Consider the following 22,130-nt stretch of genomic DNA (forward strand, 5'->3'; position numbering starts at 1 on the left):
ACAGTCCGAGAAAACTCAGGTTTAGACACGTTATGGCGTAATATTATTAGTGTATAAAACTAAATTGGATAACTCTATTTCAGAAAAGGAGGTAACCCCCATAAGTTAAAGTATTTTAAAAGAAATCGAATAATTTATGTTTAAATTAATAGTACTACTGAGCACATATTTCTGCTACTTGATGGTTATTGAGAAAATGTTATTAATATAGTTATAATAACAGTGATAAACTGAGTGTAAATAAAATATTAGGTCAAAGGTTTTACTTTTACTGGCTGTAGTGAGAAGATTGCACCTGTTTTTTTTATTATAAGTCCACTGAAGCTTATTAATATTAACAAGAAACTCGTTTAAATGCTAGAACTTAGAAGTGGAGAATATCCTGAAACAGAACCAGATTACTATTCTTAATAGGCCTAAGCTGTAGTTATTTAACCTTTGTTTAGTTCAGCCATTCTTTCCTTTAATTTGAAACTTGAAAGTTTCAAAACAAAAATAAAAATATACATATATCTTATAGAATTAGATGAAGCAATATGAAGACATAGACAAAGACAGTTTAATTTTGTTTTGATATTGCTGTTGGTGTCCTCTGAACCAGTAACAGTCTACTAAAACTACTAGTAGTAGAATTATAATCCTATATTTTGAGGGTAGCGACCAAAATTACAGAATTAACATAGCTAAAAAATGAAGTGACTAAGTTAGTTAAAAAAATGTTCATTTTATTTTTTGCATGGCATTGACCTGTTGTGTTGGGGTATTTGACTACCAATCTAGGTGGCAGTGATTGCTGGTGTCTAGTTCAATTAGTATTGTTTGTCTTGTTTCTCCATCACTGCAGAACTAGGAACAATTAGTACAGAGTATCTCTATGCAGAATTCAAAATAAAACAAAAGAGTGACATTTTAAAATAAAGTGTCATTCAGTTTGTACACAAGTATTGCAGAACAGAGGATATTAAAAAAATTGAAATTGTTTAGTTCAGGACATTTGTTTGTAATTGTCAAACTACATAATTTGGAACCTTTGATATACAAGTAATGTGAAGCAGAAGTTTTAAAAGCCATGATGAATCTAAGGTTAATATAATACAAAATATATAAACTTCTGATGACTAAAGGGAAGATAATTGTGGCAGCCAATGTGTCTTGTTTTGGTTAAATGGTTGTAATTTATTAATGTGGCCAATAATTAATCAGTTAGCAAAGATCAGTAATGACAATCTATGTCAGTGGTGTTGGAGAATAAAAGCCAGATTATTAAATTTGTGTTTTAACATCAGATAATTATGTGAAGTTTGTATGAAGAAATCAGTTTGTTTGAAAATTGTAATTGTTCCCATCAAGCTTTATGTTTACACTGCAGGTGGTTAACTTTCTTAGATAATAGCATCTGTTTACTTTTTCTCAAATATCCAAAGAACTTTGATCTGTATGTATTATTTAAAAAAGAATTTTGTAACTTAGGTTGTAAACATATGCCTGTAACTAGATACAAATTATTTACCTGAGTGTGCAAGTAGATAGGAAGTAAGTGACAATAAATATTGACTCTTCCTAATTTCAGTTGATGTGAAACTGTAGATGCTTGTCTTAGATTGTTAAGTTTCACGCTGGTTTCCGTGAACACTAAGTTAACTGAAAGATCTGGGAGATATTCCTGATTTAAAAGACACAAGTTCTAAGACTTTCCCATCACTTGTACCATTTATAGTTTGGAGCATTAAAGTTGATTTGATTTAGATGCTAGAAGACACTTTCCAAGTATTGTGTTTAGGTTTTGAAAAGAAAATATTAGTATAACAATAGATGACAGATGCTTGGTTTTGATAATGTGTTAATCCTTTTGAAATATGTTTTAAAAACAGTATTCTCCAAGCAGAACAGTGCAATCATGAAGCTTTAGAATCTACGTGAAAGTGTACTTTTAGATTAATTTTTGACATTAGTGTATGTGAAATGGTTAGTGAAAGGAAATGGTGTGTTGTGTTATTTTGATGTTTTTGATTGTTTTGTTTCTTGCTCAGATGTGAGTACATTTATTTCCAAGAAACTCATAGTGAACCAGTTAGTTGTTTTAAACTATTAATTTTAACATTCTACAATATTCTGGGTCTCTTTTTGTTTTCCAAGAGTTAAAACAAAACTCTTTATAAAAACAAAAAGTTATTTCTACCATGTCAGTTAGAAAGCACTTTGTGGAAAATGAGACTGACCTGATTCTTGTCAACAAATATTTTCAGTTTATGTTTTCAAGAATATGTTGGCAGTAGAAGATTCAACTGGAGGACCAGTTACAAACCCATCTATCAGTTTCTTACTTCGCCAAGTGTATTATGCTCACAGGAAACAAGTGAAAGGTTAGATTATGTCTTACTCTTGCATGTATTAGTATAGTAGGGTTTACTTTTTTGAATGATTTTTTTTCTGATTACAGTTTTAATATGAATTAAATATAGCAGGTATAATGTTTGTAAAAGCTCAAACTCTTGTTTAAATATATTTTAAAAGCATAAATTTATGTCTTATTATTTGTTCATTGTATTGTATGGTTGTTTCTTGTACAGTTCAGGTGTCAGTCAGATTATAGCAAATCCAGATTTAATCTATCCTACTGTTTGGTCATGAATAAGACTTTAGTAAACCCAGATTTAACCCATCCTACTGTTTAGTCATGAATCATACTGGAGTAAACCTGTATTACAACCATTCTTCTAATAAAATATGTTAATTCTAACTGTATTTCAATCATTTTAACTTCAAAATATTTTATCTTAGATGTTCGACATTTATTTAGTGTAATTCATGGAGTACAATAAAAAATGTATACATTCAGTTCTGTGAAACTGAAATTTATTTGTTAATCCAGAGATCAAATCAATTCATTTGTTAATGTTTTTATAATGATTTTTCTGACCATTATTTTTACTAAGAACTAATCAATTTTTGAGACTAAGTTATCCATTTGATTTTCAAACATTTCTCTTAGTTTTTTGTAAAGGCCTTTTGTTGAAAGTAAATGGTTTTATTATTCATTAATAAAACAAGGCTTTGAATAAGATTTTTAAAGTTAGATATGATTGGATACAACAAGGATTAGACTACCACCTAATAGAGTAAAGGTTTCAATATTTATTTTTATAGCTTCTATAAACATTGTGAAACTATTTGTGTAAATTATATCTGAAAGTTATAGAATGTTTCTTCAATGAGGAGGCATAAGATAACTTAGACAGTTAAGAGAATGGGTGAGTACCAAAGAAAACTGATAGAATTTTAACACACATACAATGATGGAGAATGGTTAGTTATCGTCAGGTATAATGAATATGTTCATATACAAAACTCACATAATTTGAGATTGGTTAAGGGTTCATAACAGTACCTTGTTGGTATCTGGTTCTTTGTTTAAAGTTACGGTGTTTTTACTTTTAACAGAGATAGTATGGTTTTTTCAAGTTGAAATATTTACATGTAAACATTAGCCTTTTTTACATTCATCAAATATAGGGACCATCTGATCAGATCTTAGGGTTCATTGTTTAGTAAGTGTGGTATGCTATTGCAAAAGAATATTCTGATTGCTCAGTCCTTTACTGACTTTTACCATGTTTATCCTATTGAAACAGTGTATGTAAATAAGTGTCTACTTAGTTATTTCTCATTGTAATGATGGTATAAATAAAATAACTCCATTACTCTTATTACTGATAGCAAAATGTTTTAATTATCAACTTAATTGATTTATAGATTACTGTTTTAAAACAGCTATAATGGTAACCATGTAGTAGTATTTATTTGATATTAGTGATTGACTCACCAAGTAGGAAATGTCCAGATTATAGTAGAAAATACTGTGACACAAAATAGTTTTCGAAAGAAAAACTTTTTTCAAAATGCATAAATGTAGACCTTGTTAAGAGGTCTACCATATGAAACCAAGAATGATTGAAAAGTTACTTAAACTGAGGTGGATAAATGTAAGAAAATTAGTACAATATTAGAATAGTTGAAAACAAACGATGAATGCAGCAACCAATCTTTTTTTTTTTTTTAGACATTTTCTCTTGAATAAGTTTGACCATTAGTTTGGATGACATTTCTGTGATAATTTAGTGCTTTTGAAGGTAGCCACAAACACATTTTCTGTGACACTTTGTGTCAATAATAGGAATGGTGCTGACAGCTATAAATTACATGTAGCTGAGTGATCACATTAGCTGTTCTTTCAGATGATCCAGTGGCAAACTTAAATATTTAGGCTTAAGGACACATACCTCTTTATTACCAAAATACTCAAAAGTTATCATTATACAAACATTCAACAAGTTCACACATCACATTTCCACACAAACATTCAACAAGTTCACACACAATATTTCCACACAAACGTTCAACGAGTTCACAAACTTTACATTATTGCATTATTCTACTATAGAACAAGTATGAGTATTACTTCTAAAACATAACATTTACTGCCTTGATATTCAAGTATACAGTTGAAACCTAACCCTTATTAGCTCTGAACACCTCACACACATCTTTTCTGCTTATTTACACCAGCTCTCAGAAAGACCACCATATTGGTGTAATTGTATGATACTGTTAGTTAATCCTGTGTACATATTTTCACATTATAGCATCAGTTACAGAATCAAACAGTTATTCTTAATTAACATTTTTATTGTAGTTAAAATACAGATAACAACACCTCTTCCTATATCTGTGGCTGAAACTAGTTAGTGCCTCACCCTAAAATATTGAAATATTAAACAAGGTTTGTTTTTTTTCATTGGCAAGTTGGTGCTTGTGTCTAGACTCTGTAACATTACTATTCTAATATTCTTAATTTTCTATACATGTTTTAACCAATCGATGATAATTTTGAGCACATTAGTTAATTTTTAAAATGTTTATTGATTTTAAGTATGAAAAATGTTATGACCTAAGAAAAGTTAGAAGCAAAGATTTCAGTTTAGACACAAAACTTGAATCATAAAGATGCATTTACAGAAGAAATTTTAGTTCATACTTGTGAAGAAAGTAAAAAAAAATTCATTAATTCATGTGTTGTACAGGGCTTACAGATTATGGTATGAATACATGTACATTTTGAGGCAGATGTTAAGTAAACATATGTAATATACAAAACAAATTGGCTTCACTTATGTAAACAATAGTTGAGATCATGGATGTCACATTGTGCAGAGACCTGAGTTACAGAACTGTCAGTGAAATAAAAATGCTATAGGGTTGAGTTATATATTCAATGAATGTCTGTTAACCAGGTGACTTGTGTATTGGTCATGTCTCATTAATCATACATACAAGGTTTACAATATTAAAAACAAGATTCTTTGTGAAGTGGTCAGTAATACTTCATGTGGTATAACTTTGAAAATTAGCTTGATTATTAGGCCAGAGGTTGTCTACTACACTTGTAACTGTTATATACTTACCATAGGTTTTAAAGATGTCAGAACCAGTGACTCAAGGGTATTTCACTTCTAGTCTTGAAACCTTAAAGAGAATCCTGGTTATACATTTTTTATGTTTTGTTTTAAAGATTTCAGGGCTTCAGAATCATAACTAGGTATTGCACTTTTAGTCATGATACTTTATAGAAAACCTAGATTAAAGTTTGTTTTTTTATATTTCTGTAGAATTAGAAGATGAAATCATTAGATTGAAAGAGATGATAAGTAAACAGAAGAACAGTGGCAGGTAAAGGGTTTAATAAGATTTTAACTCACTTATTGGTTGTTATAATGGATAGTATAAATAATTACTAAGATTTTTTTCTATCCCAGCAAATTTGCATCAGCAGTGGATGTGGTGTGATTTATATTTAAACACTTTTGTTCTTGATAAAATGGGAGTACTTAAGAGCCAAATTGTTTAAAAGAATTATACCAACACTATTGTTTTATTATAAATATTATTGATTGTAGTTGTGCTTTACCAGCCTAAAAAAAAGTGCTCCTATCTTGTTGATATTCTTTGGCACACTTGTGCTTTAAAACATAATTCATGTTTTGTAAGTTTTGATATCTCATATCTTCTTACTATTTGTGGCACCTTCCACAAGTTCTTATTGTATTCCTCACTTTGTTTGAGAAAATTTAAGCATTCAAGAGAGAGAGAGAGATCTGATGGGTACAGGAAAGACTGATATGGAAGAATAGACTTCTTGGAGAATAATAACAAATAAGTTAAATATATCTGTAATAGAAGAGAAAATATTGTGGAATTATGTTATTAGTTTTAATGTTCTTCCACTTCCATGTTTGTAGATAACATGTTCCAGCAAAAGTTTTTTTTTATAGACAAAGGAAACATTTTAATGTATTGTTTTGTTTTGGGAACTTCAAACTGATAAACTTTGGGAAGCACTGAGGGGAAGACCCTATCTTATAGTTATCACACACATACATTTTAAGGGTTAAATGAAGGTTATGTAGATGCTTAAGATAGTGCTGTAGTTGGAGACATTTGTACTTATAGCAGAGAAACAAAGGTGTCTGAAATAGCCATATAGATGTCTTTTAAAATATTTCTGTTGTGCTTATCGTGCTCAATGTCACAAGTATCAAATGTTTGAAGAGTGATTTAAGTCAGTTTTTGTAACACATATATTCATAGATTGGGTATTTTTAATCTTTTCAAGTGTTAACAGTGATAAATATTTTTAATGATTTAATTGACACATGATATTATTGTTGTGATACAACCAAATGTTGTTATGAAGTTTGCAATATGTTTTGACTAATTTCCAGTCTACAACCTTGTGAAGAATGTAAAAAAATTAAAAAGTCTGTACAAGAAGAGGAAAAGAAGATTACTTTGTTTGGTAACGTTTGTTTTTGACTTTGTTACAATGTGCTATAGGAGTACTTCCCGCTTTAACACGATAGCTATAAAACATTTTGAGAAAAATCAATGACTTTACGTTTTTAGTAGCATAAGTATCTCATAATACCATTAATTCTAGTAGTTTTTAATAATGTAAGAACAGCATTGTGTTATTAATTCTAGTAGTTTTTAATAATGTAAGAACAGCATTGTGTTATTAATTCTAGTAGTTTTTAATAATGTAAGAACAAATTGTGTCACTACTTCTAGTAGTTTTTAGTAATGTAAGAACAGCATTGTGTTGTTAATTCTAGTAGTTTTTAATAATGTAAGAACCAAATTGTGTCACTACTTCTAGTAGTTTTTAGTAATGTAAGTACCTCAGTATGTGATTAATTTTAGTAATTTTTAATAACGTAAGCACCTCATTACTTGATAAATGGAAATAGTTTATGTGAGCATGTAGTAAATTGTTTACTTAACATGTGGCCCACAGGTACTAATTAAAAACTGTTCCTCTTTTTGAGGTTGATAGGAGTAGCTTACAAAATTATAATATGCTTGACTGGAAATATGCTATAAACTGTGAATATTATGTGATGTATTAGAGACATTTCAAAAGTGTGTACACTTGACTGAAACTATGTATTTAATCTCTGAATAGTTCTAATGATGTATTGGAGACATGTTAAAAATGTTTATACCTGACTGAAACTATGTATATAAACTCTGAATAGTTCTAATGATGTATATCAACAGTGTATATACCTGACTAAAACTGTGTATATTAACTCTGAATAGTTTTAATGATGTATTAGCAACATTACAATAGTGTGTATATCTCACTGAAACTGTATATAAACTCTGAATAGTTGTAATGATATATCTGATGAATGAATCAGTCTTGTTCAGATGACATGGTGAAAGTCAGTTCAGTCTTGTTCTGATGACATGGTGACAGTCAGTTCTAAATTCCTAGAAAAGTATTGAAATATCACGATAAACAGTGAACATATTACATCTTTAGCAAGTTATTGTGAACAGGATGAAATATTAGATATATAACTTATAAACTTTAAATATTTTGTAAATAACAGAATAAAAGGATGAATTCAGTTAAAAAGAATGAACAAATTGGAACAATTGTAACAGTATTATACAAGATGTTTAGAACAGACTTAACAGTATTATACAAGATGTTTAGAACAGACGTAACAGTATTATACAAAATGTTTAGAACAGACTTAACAGTATTATACAAGATGTTTAGAACAGAATTAACAGTATACAAGATGTTTAGAACAGAATTAACAGTGTTATGCAAGATGTTTAGAACAGAATTAACAGTGTTATACAAGATGTTTGGAACAGACTTAACAGTATTATACAAGATGTTTAGAACAGACTTAACAGTATTATACAAGATGTTTAGAACAGACTTAACAGTATTATACAAAATGTTTAGAACAGACTTAACAGTATTATACAAGATGTTTAAAACAGACTTAACAGTATTATACAAAATGTTTAGAACAGACTTAACAGTATTATACAAGATGTTTAAAACAGACTTAACAGTATTATACAAAATGTTTAGAACAGACTTAACAGTATTATACAAAATGTTTAGAACAGACTTAACAGTATTATACAAAATGTTTAGAACAGACTTAACAGTATTATACAAAATGTTTAGAACAGACTTAACAGTATTATACAAGATGTTTAGAACAGACTTAACAGTGTTATACAAGATGTTTAGAACAGAATTAACAGTGTTATACAAGATGTTTAGAACAGACTTAACAGTATTATACAAGATGTTTAGAACAGACTTAACAGTATTATACAAGATGTTTAGAACAGACTTAACAGTATTATACAAAATGTTTAGAACAGACTTAACAGTATTATACAAGATGTTTAAAACAGACTTAACAGTATTATACAAAATGTTTAGAACAGACTTAACAGTATTATACAAAATGTTTAGAACAGACTTAACAGTATTATACAAAATGTTTAGAACAGACTTAACAGTATTATACAAGATGTTTAGAACAGACTTAACAGTGTTATACAAGATGTTTAGAACAGACTTAACAGTGTTATACAAGATGTTTAGAACAGAATTAACAGTGTTATACAAGATGTTTAGAACAGACTTAACAGTGTTATACAAGATGTTTAGAACAGACTTAACAGTGTTATACAAGATGTTTAGAACAGACTTAACAGTGTTATACAAGATGTTTAGAACAGACTTAACAGTATTATACAAGATGTTTGGAACAGACTTAACAGTATTATACAAGATGTTTAGAACAGACTTAACAGTATTATACAAGATGTTTAGAACAGACTTAACAGTGTTATACAAGATGTTTAGAACAGACTTAACAGTGTTATACAAGATGTTTAGAACAGACTTAACAGTGTTATGCAAGATGTTTAGAACAGACTCAACAGTGTTATGCAAGATGTTTAGAACAGACAACAGTATTATACAAGATGTTTAGAACAGACTTAACAGTGTTATACAAGATGTTTAGAACAGAATTAACAGTGTTATACAAGATGTTTGGAACAGACTTAACAGTATTATACAAGATGTTTAGAACAGACTTAACAGTATTATACAAGATGTTTAGAACAGACTTAACAGTATTATACAAAATGTTTAGAACAGACTTAACAGTATTATACAAAATGTTTAGAACAGACTTAACAGTATTATACAAAATGTTTAGAACAGACTTAACAGTGTTATACAAGATGTTTAGAACAGACTTAACAACAGTGTTATACAAGATGTTTACAACGGACTTAACAGTGTTATACAAGATGTTTACAATGGACTTAATTTTCCTGAGACTGTTTTATTATTTAAAGTTTAGAGTTCATTATAATAGATAAACTTTATTTAACTAAAAGTTCAGTATTTAGTGATCTAGATGAGATGACTGAAACTCTTAAAATCAAGTTGGGATGGTGGTTATTGTTTTAACTATGGTGTGTGTGAACTTTACAGACTGGTGGTTTTTTACCAGTTTAACTTCTGTATATGATATTCTATTCTATATTTTATTTACTTTTATAAAATGTTTAAGTTTATAAATTTTTGAATCTAATATTTTACTGTTCAGTACAGCTTGATGAAGATACACGTGTATTAAATGTTTGTATTCTGTACATGTGGGTTAAATGTTTATTGTTCTGTACAATGTGGTTAATTGTTTGTTATTCTATACACGTGTGATAAGTGTTTGTTATTCTATACACGTGATAAGTGTGTGTTAAATGTTTCTGTTCTTCTACTCTTTATCATTAAACTTCAATTACTGTTGATTGAAACTGTTGCTAGGCATTAAAGTTATTGTGAATTGATAGCACATAATTACAATTTGTTTGTTCACTACCAAATATTTTAAATTATTTCACTTATAGAAACAACATTTATAAAAATGTATCAAACGATTTCAACGGGAACATTACTGACTCTGGAATCGGTAGTTATTTCCATTAACACTGTTAAGTTGGTTAGGTTTCATGTAATAGAATAAACAGACGTTCTACACAAGTGTGGAGCAGTGATGTAAATCATATTCTTGTCACTTAAATCTGTAGTCTCAAAAACCTGAACAACCTCTTTAGTCATTAAGCTTCCTTCTTTCCAGTTTTAAATATTATAGTGATTGTCAAACAACAAAAAATCAAAACTGTCTTTAGAACTGATTCAAGTGTGAATTGTATCATGGGAAACGGTAAGTCTGGCAGTATAAAATGAAACTGTTCTAATTAAAAAGCTGTTAAGGACCTTAAAAATTATCTGTCTCAAGAATAGTTGCTGAGAACATTTTATAGATTATTAAAAAGTTGGAAAATTTACCCCTGGATTCATTACTTTGTTGATACAAAAGTAAGTTATCACAGAAAGGTCTCTCAATTAGAAATTTTGTTCTGCCTTAAAACCTGTAGTTTCTAAAGAGAACGGATTTTCTCAGGAGAAACGATGACAAGCAATGCAAAAAATTGCATAGTATATAGTATATGGCAAACACTTTGTTAGTGGTGGTAACAAACAATGTAAGAAATACCATAGTATACTGTACACACTTTTTTAGTAGTGGTAACAAATGGTGTAAGATATAGCATGGTATATTGTAAACACTTTGTTAATGGTGGTAACAAACAGTGTAAGAAATACCATAGTATACAGTATACTGTAAACACTTTGTGATGGTAAAAAACTGTAAGAAATACCATATACTGTAAACACTTTGGTGGTGGTGTAAACAAATGGTACAAGAAATGTGATAGTATACTGTAAACAATTTAATAGTGGTGGTAACACAAAGTGTAAGAAATACCATGGTATACTGTAAACACTTTGTTAGTGGTGGTAATGAACTGTGTAAGAAATACCATAGTATACTGTAAACACTTAATTAGTGGTGGTAACAAATGATGTGAAAAATACCATAGTATAAGTTGTACTGTAAACACTTTGTGTTGGTAACAAACAGTGTTTAAGAAATATCATAGTATACTGTAAACACTTTGTTAGTGGTGATAACAAATTGTGTAAGAAATAGCAAGGTATATTGTAAACACTTTGTTAGTGGTGGTAACAAACAATTTAAGAAATACCATATTGTATGATATAGTTCTTGTCTCTTGCAGAACAAGACTTGAGAAAAGTTTCAGAAGTCAGACATCAGATCTCTGAAAGGTATTTATTTCTATCCATTTTCTGAATTTGGTGCAATAGTTTGTGGAATTGTTTTTAATAAAATGAGGAATTGTATTTCTTATTTGTAACAGATATATATATATATTCTATTAGAACCTTATCACTAGATATTTGATATGTTTCTTAATATGTTTAAATATTAGTTTTATTATCAGTTTAAACAAGTCTTGAAATAAATTTATGTAAACCACATTTTTTGCATGATTTAATCTTCTCCCCCAAGTTATCGTTTACAGTAATGAGAGGTAGTTTTAGTGTCTTACATTGAACATTTTATTAATGTACTTTTGTTTAAGTTATACCAATTAGTGGAGCCAATTGTTTTAGCTAACAATCCATATTTTAATGGTATATCTGTTTTAAGTTCTTTGTTTTATGTGGAAATATTTTAACCTGTTGACTGCCAAGTATTAATATACTTTTGTTTATGTTATACCAATTAGTGGAGCCAATTGTTTTAGCAAGCAATCCATATTTTAATAGTATATAAGTCTTAAGTTCTTTGTTTTATGAGGAAATATTTTAACCTGCTGACTGCCAAGTATTTCAGCTGCTAGGCAACTCCTATGCTGTGTTTTTTTCAAGAAAATTGAGTAATTTTTAAGTAGGTCAAATGCATGTATGGTGCTGACACCTAGCGTTGAAGTTAGGTATTATTGAGAGAGAATTATCTTGTCCGTAGCACTGTGTTACCGATCAGCTTGGACGAGTTATCTATCTATGGCACTGAACAGGTTAAAAGTCTTAAATTTTCTCTAATTTTACTCAATACATTTTCTCTCTTTGTCTTCTGTTCTTTGTTTTATCCACCACCCCTTTGAAAAGTATCAAATTAAACATAAATTACTCATTATGAAATTGTTATTCAGACAAACCATAATTTTTATAATCTTCAATTTTGTTTGGTTACTGAACTATCAAATGGAAAATCAGACCCCTTTCCTGCCATACCTACCTGTCACATTCTTTCTTTCAGGATTTGTTATTTGTTGTGCCTTACACTTAATTGTATATTACATGATAAATGGTTGAAAGTCAGTTATTGTCTACCAAATGAATATTGCAATTTGAGCAGATAAGTGTCAGTTTCACTCAGAGTACAAGTTTCACTCTAATGGGAAACTTAACTTGGTTGTATGAATTTCTAAATTTCTTATCACATAGTTAGAAAGCTAAAAAGAATTGTGAATTTTAGGGAAATTGTCTTCTTTTTGCATGTTATTAGTCTATTTTCCTTTGTTGCAATATTTAATTAAATAAAAATTTTGTTCATTACTACATTAGTATAAAAAAGTAAGCTTAAATATCATTGACAATCAACAACAAGAAAAAAAATGATTGGATGTTTTTACTGTTTATTCTTTATTATTATTATTATAAACCTAACTAAAGCATACAAAATATTAATTTCTTTTAGGTTAGTTTAGATTATGTAAAGTATAATAAAAATGGTTCATGAGCTGCATGTTCCTTGAGTGGTTTACAACTCATAATGACACTGATAGCAGTTAGACATAATTCAAAGGGAAATAAAATAAATTTATAAATAGATGTTTACTGTTATACATCTTTTAAAGTTAAGATAAACAAATATAACTTCTTGTTACAATTTGAAATCATTCTAGAAAGACAAAAAGAGTCATTTATATTTATTTCTTCTTTTTTTTTTTGGTGGTTATGAAGGTGTTAAGTTGTCTCAATTCCATTTTGAGTTAGGGTAAGGATTACACAGAGGAAATTTGAGGTTTTTTGATACAAGTAAAATCATTGTAATTTTAACAAGAAAATTACTTTGCACATACAGTATTCAAAATAAATAGTCAATATACTTGTGGACAAATCTTTATTTAATTTAAACAAATATACTAAAATATATGATTTTTTGTATGTTAGTAGCTTGAATTGTTAACTTAAAAGAATGCCAACATTTGTTAAATCATAAAGACTTTAAACAAGTACAAAGAGGTTACATGGTGAGTTAAATTGACTAAGCATGTGTTGAAAGATAGGTCAATTGTCATCACAAACATAGCTCTGTCACTTCAGTGATAAGATTTATTTTGTAGATTTCAGTGTTACAAAAGTAAATATTTGTAACTTTTCCAATACATTTACATGAAACTATTTCATCAAGGAGCAGTATAAATTCTTATCACAAGTTATTGGTGAACTATCAGTATTTTATTTTAACACTGCAAAGAATTGTGCAAATATGTTAAAATAGCCCTGAAAGGTTGAACACTGGATAATATATCATGATACTTGCAACACTTGTGGCATTCTTCATGTAACACAAAGAATGTCCTGTTGCGTTAAGTGCCTATATGTTCAAGAACAACAGTAGTGGTAAAGATCCTGTATAATGTTACACATGTTAGTATGGTCAAGAACAACAATGGTGTTAAAAGTCCTGTACAATGTTACATATATTAGTATGGTCAAGAACAACAATGGTGTTAAAGGTCCTTCACAATCTTACACGTGTTAGTATGGTCAAGAACAACAATGGTGTTAAAGGTCCTGTACAATCTTACACATGTTAGTATGGTCAACATCAGAAAATATCCTAAGATATCCAGTATCTTGTGTGGTACACTTTTAATGTGATGTGAAGAATCCAGTATCTCGTGTGGTAAACCTTTAATTTGATATGAGGAATCCTGTGTGTGGTGTGGTACACTTTTAATGTGATATGAGGAATCCACTGTGTGGTGTGGTACACTTTTAATGTGATATGAGGAATCCACTGTGTGGTGTGATACACTTCTCATGTAATGTGTATATATTCACTTCTGGGTTTACGATTGGTTCCTTTCACACAAAATTTTGACACTCTGGTAAAAAAAGTTTTAATGCATATAATTTTAGTTTTCTGAACATGTGTTGAAAATTAAGGAACTTTGTTGTTGGTTTTCATCACTTTATTATTACTTATTGTAGATCCATAGGTGTTCAAACTGATTTTCATTTAAAATCATCCGAAAGAACATTCTGGAAAAAGAGAAGTCGTAGTAATGGTTTATCAACCATGACAAAATGTACTAAATGTGTTTCTTCATCACACATTAACTATGATGAAGATGATCAACCAAGCTCTTCAAGAAGTAATGATTCTTGTAGAGTTCCATCCATTAGAGAAGACATCCATAACAAAGATAACAAGGTTCTGGTTCCAGAAACTTTGACAGTTGATCCAGAGTCTAGTTTTGAAGTTGAGCATTCCCAAAATGTCACTATTGCTCATATAGCAGAAACTGTAGATGATCAGAGAAATTCTGATGTTACAGAAGATAAACCCAAACTCAGCTTTCAAGATAGTATTAAACCAGGAATTGTAGCGACATCCAGCAGAGAGCTCAGTAATATTGTGAATCCAGTTTCCTGTGTAACAACTGTTCATACCTCAACACAGAAGTCAACCAGAAGAAAGCTTTCCAAATCCAAACTTCAACTACCCATATCATCTAAATCAGCGGTACAATGTGTGGAAAGTGATAAGGAAGTGTTTTCTCCTTCACCTATACATTCAGGTGTTCTATGGCTAAAAGAAAACACTTGGATGAATGTAACCAGCAATTCAGAAGTTTCTAATCAAAATGTACCTTTAGATATCTCTTTATGTCCCCCTCTGTTTTATTGTGATCAGCAGGAGGAAATATATGATGTTGAACTATGTAAAAATAGAAATGATGTTGTAAATGGATTGTCTTCAGCAGTGGACAACTTAGTTCAAGAACCTCAAGATTTAGCTTTGATTCAAACCTCTACACCTGAATTGTTTGAGACTAAAAAGGAAAACTTGAGTCTTAATAAACTGTCCAAAAAACTGAAGTTTAAATCCAAATACAAGATGGAGTTGCAGTCACCTCCTGGTCATCTCAAAAAATCAAAACTAAAGCAAACAAAGTTATCAGCATCATCATTTAATCCTGCTTCTAAAGATTTGACAAAAATTATAAATTTTATTGGTGGACTTAGAACAGATGATAAAGCCTTGAACAAATCTATAGATCAGCCTTTAAAGGTTTATAAGGAAGAATTATCTGAGAGAATTGTCAATTGTACTTCAGGTCGGATGAACAAACAGGTTCAAAAAGACTCCCTACCCTATAACTCTCAAACTAACTGGATTGATAGCAGACTTGACGAAACCTTGTTGCCTCAAGAAGAATGTACAGCTATTTTAAATCAATTGGACAATCAAAATATGAGCTGTGAGCTATCACCAAATGTATGGGAAGATAAGGGAGAAGGTACCACGAACTGGAATGGAAGTATGGATCCAGCAGTATGTTTGACAAGTTATGAATCCAGCATGATGGTAAATATAGGTACTAGTACAAGTAAAGAGATGAAGGTGCCAGATCATGAAAAAGTGGTGTTGAGCGATGGAAACCAAGAAAGTTGTAGTGAATCGGAGAGCAGTGAAGACCTGTTGAGTGCTATGGGTAAAACTACTCCTCAGAAAAACCAGCCTGAACAGACTCAAAGTAAGTATGTTTAATTACAAAACTATATAAGCATAAAACTTCTCTTAAAAAAACAAGCCTGAACAGACTCAAGGTAAATATGTTTACCTACAAAACTATATAAGCATAAAACTACTCTTAAAAAAAAACCTAGCCTGAACAAACTCAAGGTAAGTATGTTTAATTACAAAACAATGCAAGCATAAAACTACCTCTAAGAAAACCTAGATTGAACAAACTCAAGGTATGTTTAATTACAAAACTATATAAGCATAAAACTACCCCAAGAAAACCTAGCCTGAACAAACTCAAAGTAAATATGTTTAATTAGAAAACTATACAGGCATAAAACTACCCTTCAGAAAACCTACCTGCACAAACTCAAGGTGGGTATGTTTGATTACAAAACTATATAAGTGTAAAACTACCCATCAGAAAACCTTGCCTGAACAAACTCAAGGTATATTTAATTACAAAACTATACAAGCATAAAACTTCCCCTCAGAAAACCTATCCTGAACAAACTCTAGGTAAATATGTTTAGTTACAGAACTATACAAGCATAAAACTACTTTTCAGAAAATACTGTCTGATAATTCTCTGATATGATTAAACTGTTTATTTCATTTTGTACTTGCTATGTACAGGTATCATATAAAATGTCTTGTACATAAAAACTATTTTTAACCAATAAAGTAAGACACTTGAACATTTAGTGTGTTTGTTTCTTGTTTATATAAACAGTTCAATCTCAAGATGCCAGTGACCACACTTCTACTCTTCACCGAGTAAACATTCCAGCCAAGCATGACCAGAGTTTTGATATGTAAGTCTTTCATATAACAATCACCTAACAGTCTCATATTTGTTGGTGCTGTTATTATAACTTTATTTTTCTACTTAAATTAAACAAGACTACATGAGAAAAGTGTAGAATTAAGAAATAGATCTCATATATTTACTTGTATTGTTTTTATTAATTTTTAGTAATAATTCCATTTAATCTCTAATGAACAGTGTATGTAATATATAGTTGTATTCTTTCACTACTAGTGACTTCCCTTATTTGTGAAAAGTACTACTGTAGTGATAAATGAAATAAACTATATTGTTATACATGATTGTGAGCTCACAAGGCATACTTTGTCACAAGATCATTCCAAGTGACTGGCTTTTTTGTAATTAGAAAAGAAAGTTCAAGAAATAAATTCAGTTATTTGTTCTAGTGTTCCCAAGACAATTGTTGGCCCACATTTCAAATACAAAGAGGATCCAGTCAGAAGGCAAGATGCCAGAAACCAACTACCTGGGCATGACTGTAAAATGTGTGATAAAGTAAGTACATAATGTTCAACAGGACTGTATTATGTGTCAAGAAGCACCTAATGGTTAACTGTGACTAACATAATAAAGTACATATTCTCACTACATTAAGCTATCAGTATGTTACATATTTTCACTGCATGAAGCTATCAGTATGTTACATATTTTCACTGCATGAAGCTACCAGTAGTTTAAAGTACATATTTTCACTCCATGAAGCTATCAGTAGTTTAAATTACATATTCTTACTACATGAAGCTACCAGTAGTTTAAATTACATATTCTTACTACACGAAGCTACCAGTAGTTTAAATTACACATTCTCACTATGTGAAGCTACCAGTAGTTTAAAGTACATATTCTCACTACATGAAGCTACCAGTAGTTAAAAGTACATATTTTCACTGTATGAAGCTACCAGGAGTTTAAAGTACATATTCTCACTACATGAAGCTACCAGTAGTTAAAAGTACATATTCTCACTGCGTGAAGCTACCAGTAGTTAAAAGTACATATTCTCACTGCGTGAAGCTACCAGTAGTTAAAAGTACATATTCTCACTGCGTGAAGCTACCAGGAGTTTAAAGTACGTATTCTCACTACATAAAGCTACCAGTAGTTAAAAGTACATATTTTCACTGTATGAAGCTACCAGGAGTTTAAAGTACATATTCTCACTACATGAAGCTACCAGTAGTTAAAAGTACATATTCTCACTGCGTGAAGCTACCAGTAGTTTAAAGTACATATTCTCACTGCGTGAAGCTACCAGTAGTTAAAAGTACATATTCTCACTGCGTGAAGCTACCAGGAGTTTAAAGTACGTATTCTCACTACATAAAGCTACCAGTAGTTAAAAGTACATATTTTCACTATATGAAGCTACCAGTAGTTTAAATTACATATTCTCACTGCGTGAAGCTACCAGTAGTTTAAAGTACATATTCTCACTGCGTGAAGCTACCAGTAGTTTAAAGTACATGTTCTCACTATGTGAAGCAACCAGTAGTTTAAAGTACTCACTACTTGAAGCTATCAGTAGTTTAAAGTACTCACTACTTGAAGCTATCAGTAGTTTAAAGTACTCACTACTTGAAGCTATCAGTAGTTTAAAGTACTCACTACTTGAAGCTATCAGTAGTTTAAAGTACTCACTACTTGAAGCTACCAGTAGTTTAAAGTACTCACTACTTGAAGCTACCAGTAGTTTAAAGTACTCACTACTTGAAGCTACCAGTAGTTTAAAGTACTCGCTACTTGAAGCTACCAGTAGTTTAAAGTACTCGCTACTTGAAGCTATCAGTAGTTTAAAAGCACCTGCCACTTGAAGCTACCAGTAGTTTAAAGTACTCGCTACTTGAAGCTACCAGTAGTTTAAAGTACTCGCTACTTGAAGCTATCAGCAGTTTAAAGTACTCGCTACTTGAAGCTATCAGCAGTTTAAAGTACTCGCTACTTGAAGCTATCAGCAGTTTAAAGTACTCGCTACTTGAAGCTATCAGCAGTTTAAAGTACTCACTACTTGAAGCTATCAGTAGTTTAAAGTACTCACTACTTGAAGCTACCAGTAGTTTAAAGTACTCACTACTTGAAGCTACCAGTAGTTTAAAGTACTCACTACTTGAAGCTACCAGTAGTTTAAAGTACTCACTACTTGAAGCTATCAGTAGTTTAAAGTACTCACTACTTGAAGCTATCAGTAGTTTAAAGTACTCACTACTTGAAGCTATCAGTAGTTTAAAGTACTCACTACTTGAAGCTATCAGTAGTTTAAAGTACTCGCTACTTGAAGCTATCAGTAGTTTAAAGTACTCACTACTTGAAGCTACCAGTAGTTTAAAGTACTCACTACTTGAAGCTACCAGTAGTTTAAAGTACTCACTACTTGAAGCTACCAGTAGTTTAAAGTACTCACTACTTGAAGCTATCAGTAGTTTAAAGTACTCACTACTTGAAGCTATCAGCAGTTTAAAGTACTCACTTCTTTTTATCAGTCATTTCATTATGTATATTCTTCTTTCTTTCACTCATAAGTTCTTAAGGATTACTTTCAGGTTTCAAGAACAAAATCATAACTTAAAATAGAATCTTAAGTCGGACAGTTACTGTTCGCTGTTATGAATTATACTTCTGAAGATTGGTTATTATTACAAAGTATTGCCTCATGACAGTTCTATCGTTACAATAATTAATAATATATACTTGTATTTTTTTTGGTTTAGTATTACAAAGAAATGGGGTTATCAGAAGAAGAAAGAAGACAAAGACTGCAACTGTGCTCTCGGCATCGATCCTCTAATTCTCCACCCCACACACCAGACCATTACTGGGAGTTAGACTTTCCAAATACCCAAGAATGTTGGGAACGAGGTATCATATATTCACAACAGTGTAGTTACTATCTCGTCATATGACCTGTACACTATAGCTTGAATCTTGTGGGTTACAAACAGGTTCATATAAATACTAGTCTAATGTAATTACAGTCTTCTGGTGTGTTACAGACAAGATTAATATAAATGCTACTACAATAATACAAATGTGTAGTGATAAAGAAGAGTTACGTTGTGTGAGGGGCTTCTGGTAGTGTATGAGATTTGCAACATGGAAGAGAAATATTAGTGTTTTCTAAAGTTCACTTCTTTTTACTTTATAGGATATTTAAAAGAAACTCAGAGAGTACAATTGAAACCTAGAAGACGACGCCCTCTACAATATAAAAACCAGTAAAGAGGTGATCTTTCTTTGATTCACTTTAGTTGTTCATTCAGTGTAGAGATAGAATATATGATGGTGTATATAATATAAAGAATACTATGTCTGTTTTTAAAGTAAGGTAATTTATTAAACAGGTTCTCAAACTCAATTAAAATTATTGAAGTAAAAGTCTGAGAAAATATAGAAATATAGTTAAAGTACCAACAAAATATAGATGTTTAGTTACACAATCAACAAAGTATAGATATTTAGTTATACTATGAAGAAAATATGGATGTTTAGTTACACTATCAAGAAAATATAGATGTTTAATTATACTATGAAGAAAATATCGATGTTTAGGTACAGTATCAACAAAATATTGATGTTTAGTTACACTGTCAACTTTGTGGATAAACACCTAAGAAGTGTAATGTAATAATGCACAGTTCACTTTTTGATTATAATGTTCTGTTTCAGTTTTCAACAAAAGTGTAAATTTAGTATTAGTGTTACATTTATTTTGTATCATACTAACAGTGTTGTAGTAGAACTTGACTGAAGTATACAGAATTAGTATTACATATATTTGTATAACAATTTTTGTATCTTGCTAAAAAAATTGATACTTTTCATGGAATTGTGTCCTTTTTATTTCTTTAGGAGTCACTATATATATTATTATAACTGTATGTAGCCTGAGAGACAAGTGCTATTCCAATTGACATCCATGGTACTATAAAAGGTAGAAGAATGCCACCCACAAATTGTATCAAACACTGTTGACTGCTGTGGATACTGTTGACCTACCTCTAGGTGAATCGTGTGTTTACGTTCTGTTATATTTCTGGCCAAGAGTAAATTTAGTGGAGCTATTATGTATTCTATTATAAACAGTCAAATATTGTACTTAGATAACTGTTGTGGCCTATTAATGTTTAACACCGTGAACTGTTGAATGGAGAATGAGAAATTCTATTCAAAATGATTACTTTTAAACTTGGCTGCCTAATTTTTATACCTTATGTAAAATAAAGTTATTGATCTTTTTTACCATAAACTGCAATTGTGTAAGAATGTTGGTAACATTCATCTGAAGATATGTATCACATTTGAACCAGTTGTAACTACTTCAGTTCCATATTTGTAATAAAAATATTTTTTCTACCCTATTTACATGTAACTTAATTAAACCATGTTATTTTTAGATACTTAATAACCAAGAGTTATGCTTTATTCTTTGTATTTTTTGTGTAATACAACCTGTCATGACATTAAGGACTGTATTAATGTTGTTGTTTTTTATATAAAACATGCATGTGGATCATTATGTTGAAAATCTTAGGTTTCATTAAATTTCTTCTGTTTTATTTGTGGTTTGGGTTCAGTTTAAACTCAATATCTCAGTGCAAGGCTTATATTAAACTTCATATACAAAATATTTTACAACGAATAAAGCTGATTTTCCTTTTGAAAGAATTGTTTTCAGCCTGAGGATGAAATATAATCAATTCTTAGTGTGCTTTACACAAAACATAAGCTTTCAAATCTATATATTCTCTTGCATATTTCTACAATTAAAGGTTTTTTTTATACCTTTTATCACTGTATGTAATAGTAGATGTTACCACAAGCATAACTACACACTGACCCACAGCACCAGTGACCATCTGGGATTTCAATATAATTTGTATAACCACAAGCATAAATACACATTTGACCCTCAGTGTTAGTGACCACATATACCTGCTATTATCAGTGTAATAATTAATATAACTCTTTTTAAATATATAATGAGATCCATACAACAAATTCCATCAAGTGTTTATACATGTAGAAAGGTTTTGCTTTCAAAGATTCAGTGCCTGAAGTCCAGAAGTTTATCAAGTATCTCTCACTGAACCTCAAAACTGTCCAGCTAATGTTAACATTTTAGGAACAGTTTATGTTACGTTGTTAATGGTTACTTGCCATTGTGTTCTTTACTTTATAAATAATAACCTAATCTGTGTTAGTCATTAGCTAACCTTGGT

At 30.3% G+C, this 22,130-nt stretch overlaps 1 protein-coding gene across 1 annotated transcript; it reads left to right on the plus strand.

Moving 5' to 3' along the window:
• LOC143233489 (uncharacterized) lies at positions 1 to 21,467 on the plus strand. Its single transcript, XM_076469770.1, has 11 exons — positions 1 to 19; positions 2,247 to 2,363; positions 5,667 to 5,727; positions 6,780 to 6,853; positions 11,539 to 11,587; positions 14,549 to 16,098; positions 16,822 to 16,903; positions 17,304 to 17,412; positions 19,623 to 19,770; positions 20,057 to 20,134; positions 20,761 to 21,467. The coding sequence occupies exons 2-10, from the start codon at positions 2,264 to 2,266 to the stop codon at positions 20,128 to 20,130; spliced, it is 2,247 nt and encodes a 748-aa protein (XP_076325885.1). The 5' UTR covers positions 1 to 19; positions 2,247 to 2,263; the 3' UTR covers positions 20,131 to 20,134; positions 20,761 to 21,467.
• The last annotated feature ends 663 nt before the right edge of the window (positions 21,468 to 22,130 follow it).

Source organism: Tachypleus tridentatus, chromosome 12 (genome assembly GCF_004210375.1).
Source record: "Tachypleus tridentatus isolate NWPU-2018 chromosome 12, ASM421037v1, whole genome shotgun sequence".
In the NCBI taxonomy this organism is placed as follows: domain Eukaryota; kingdom Metazoa; phylum Arthropoda; class Merostomata; order Xiphosura; family Limulidae; genus Tachypleus; species Tachypleus tridentatus.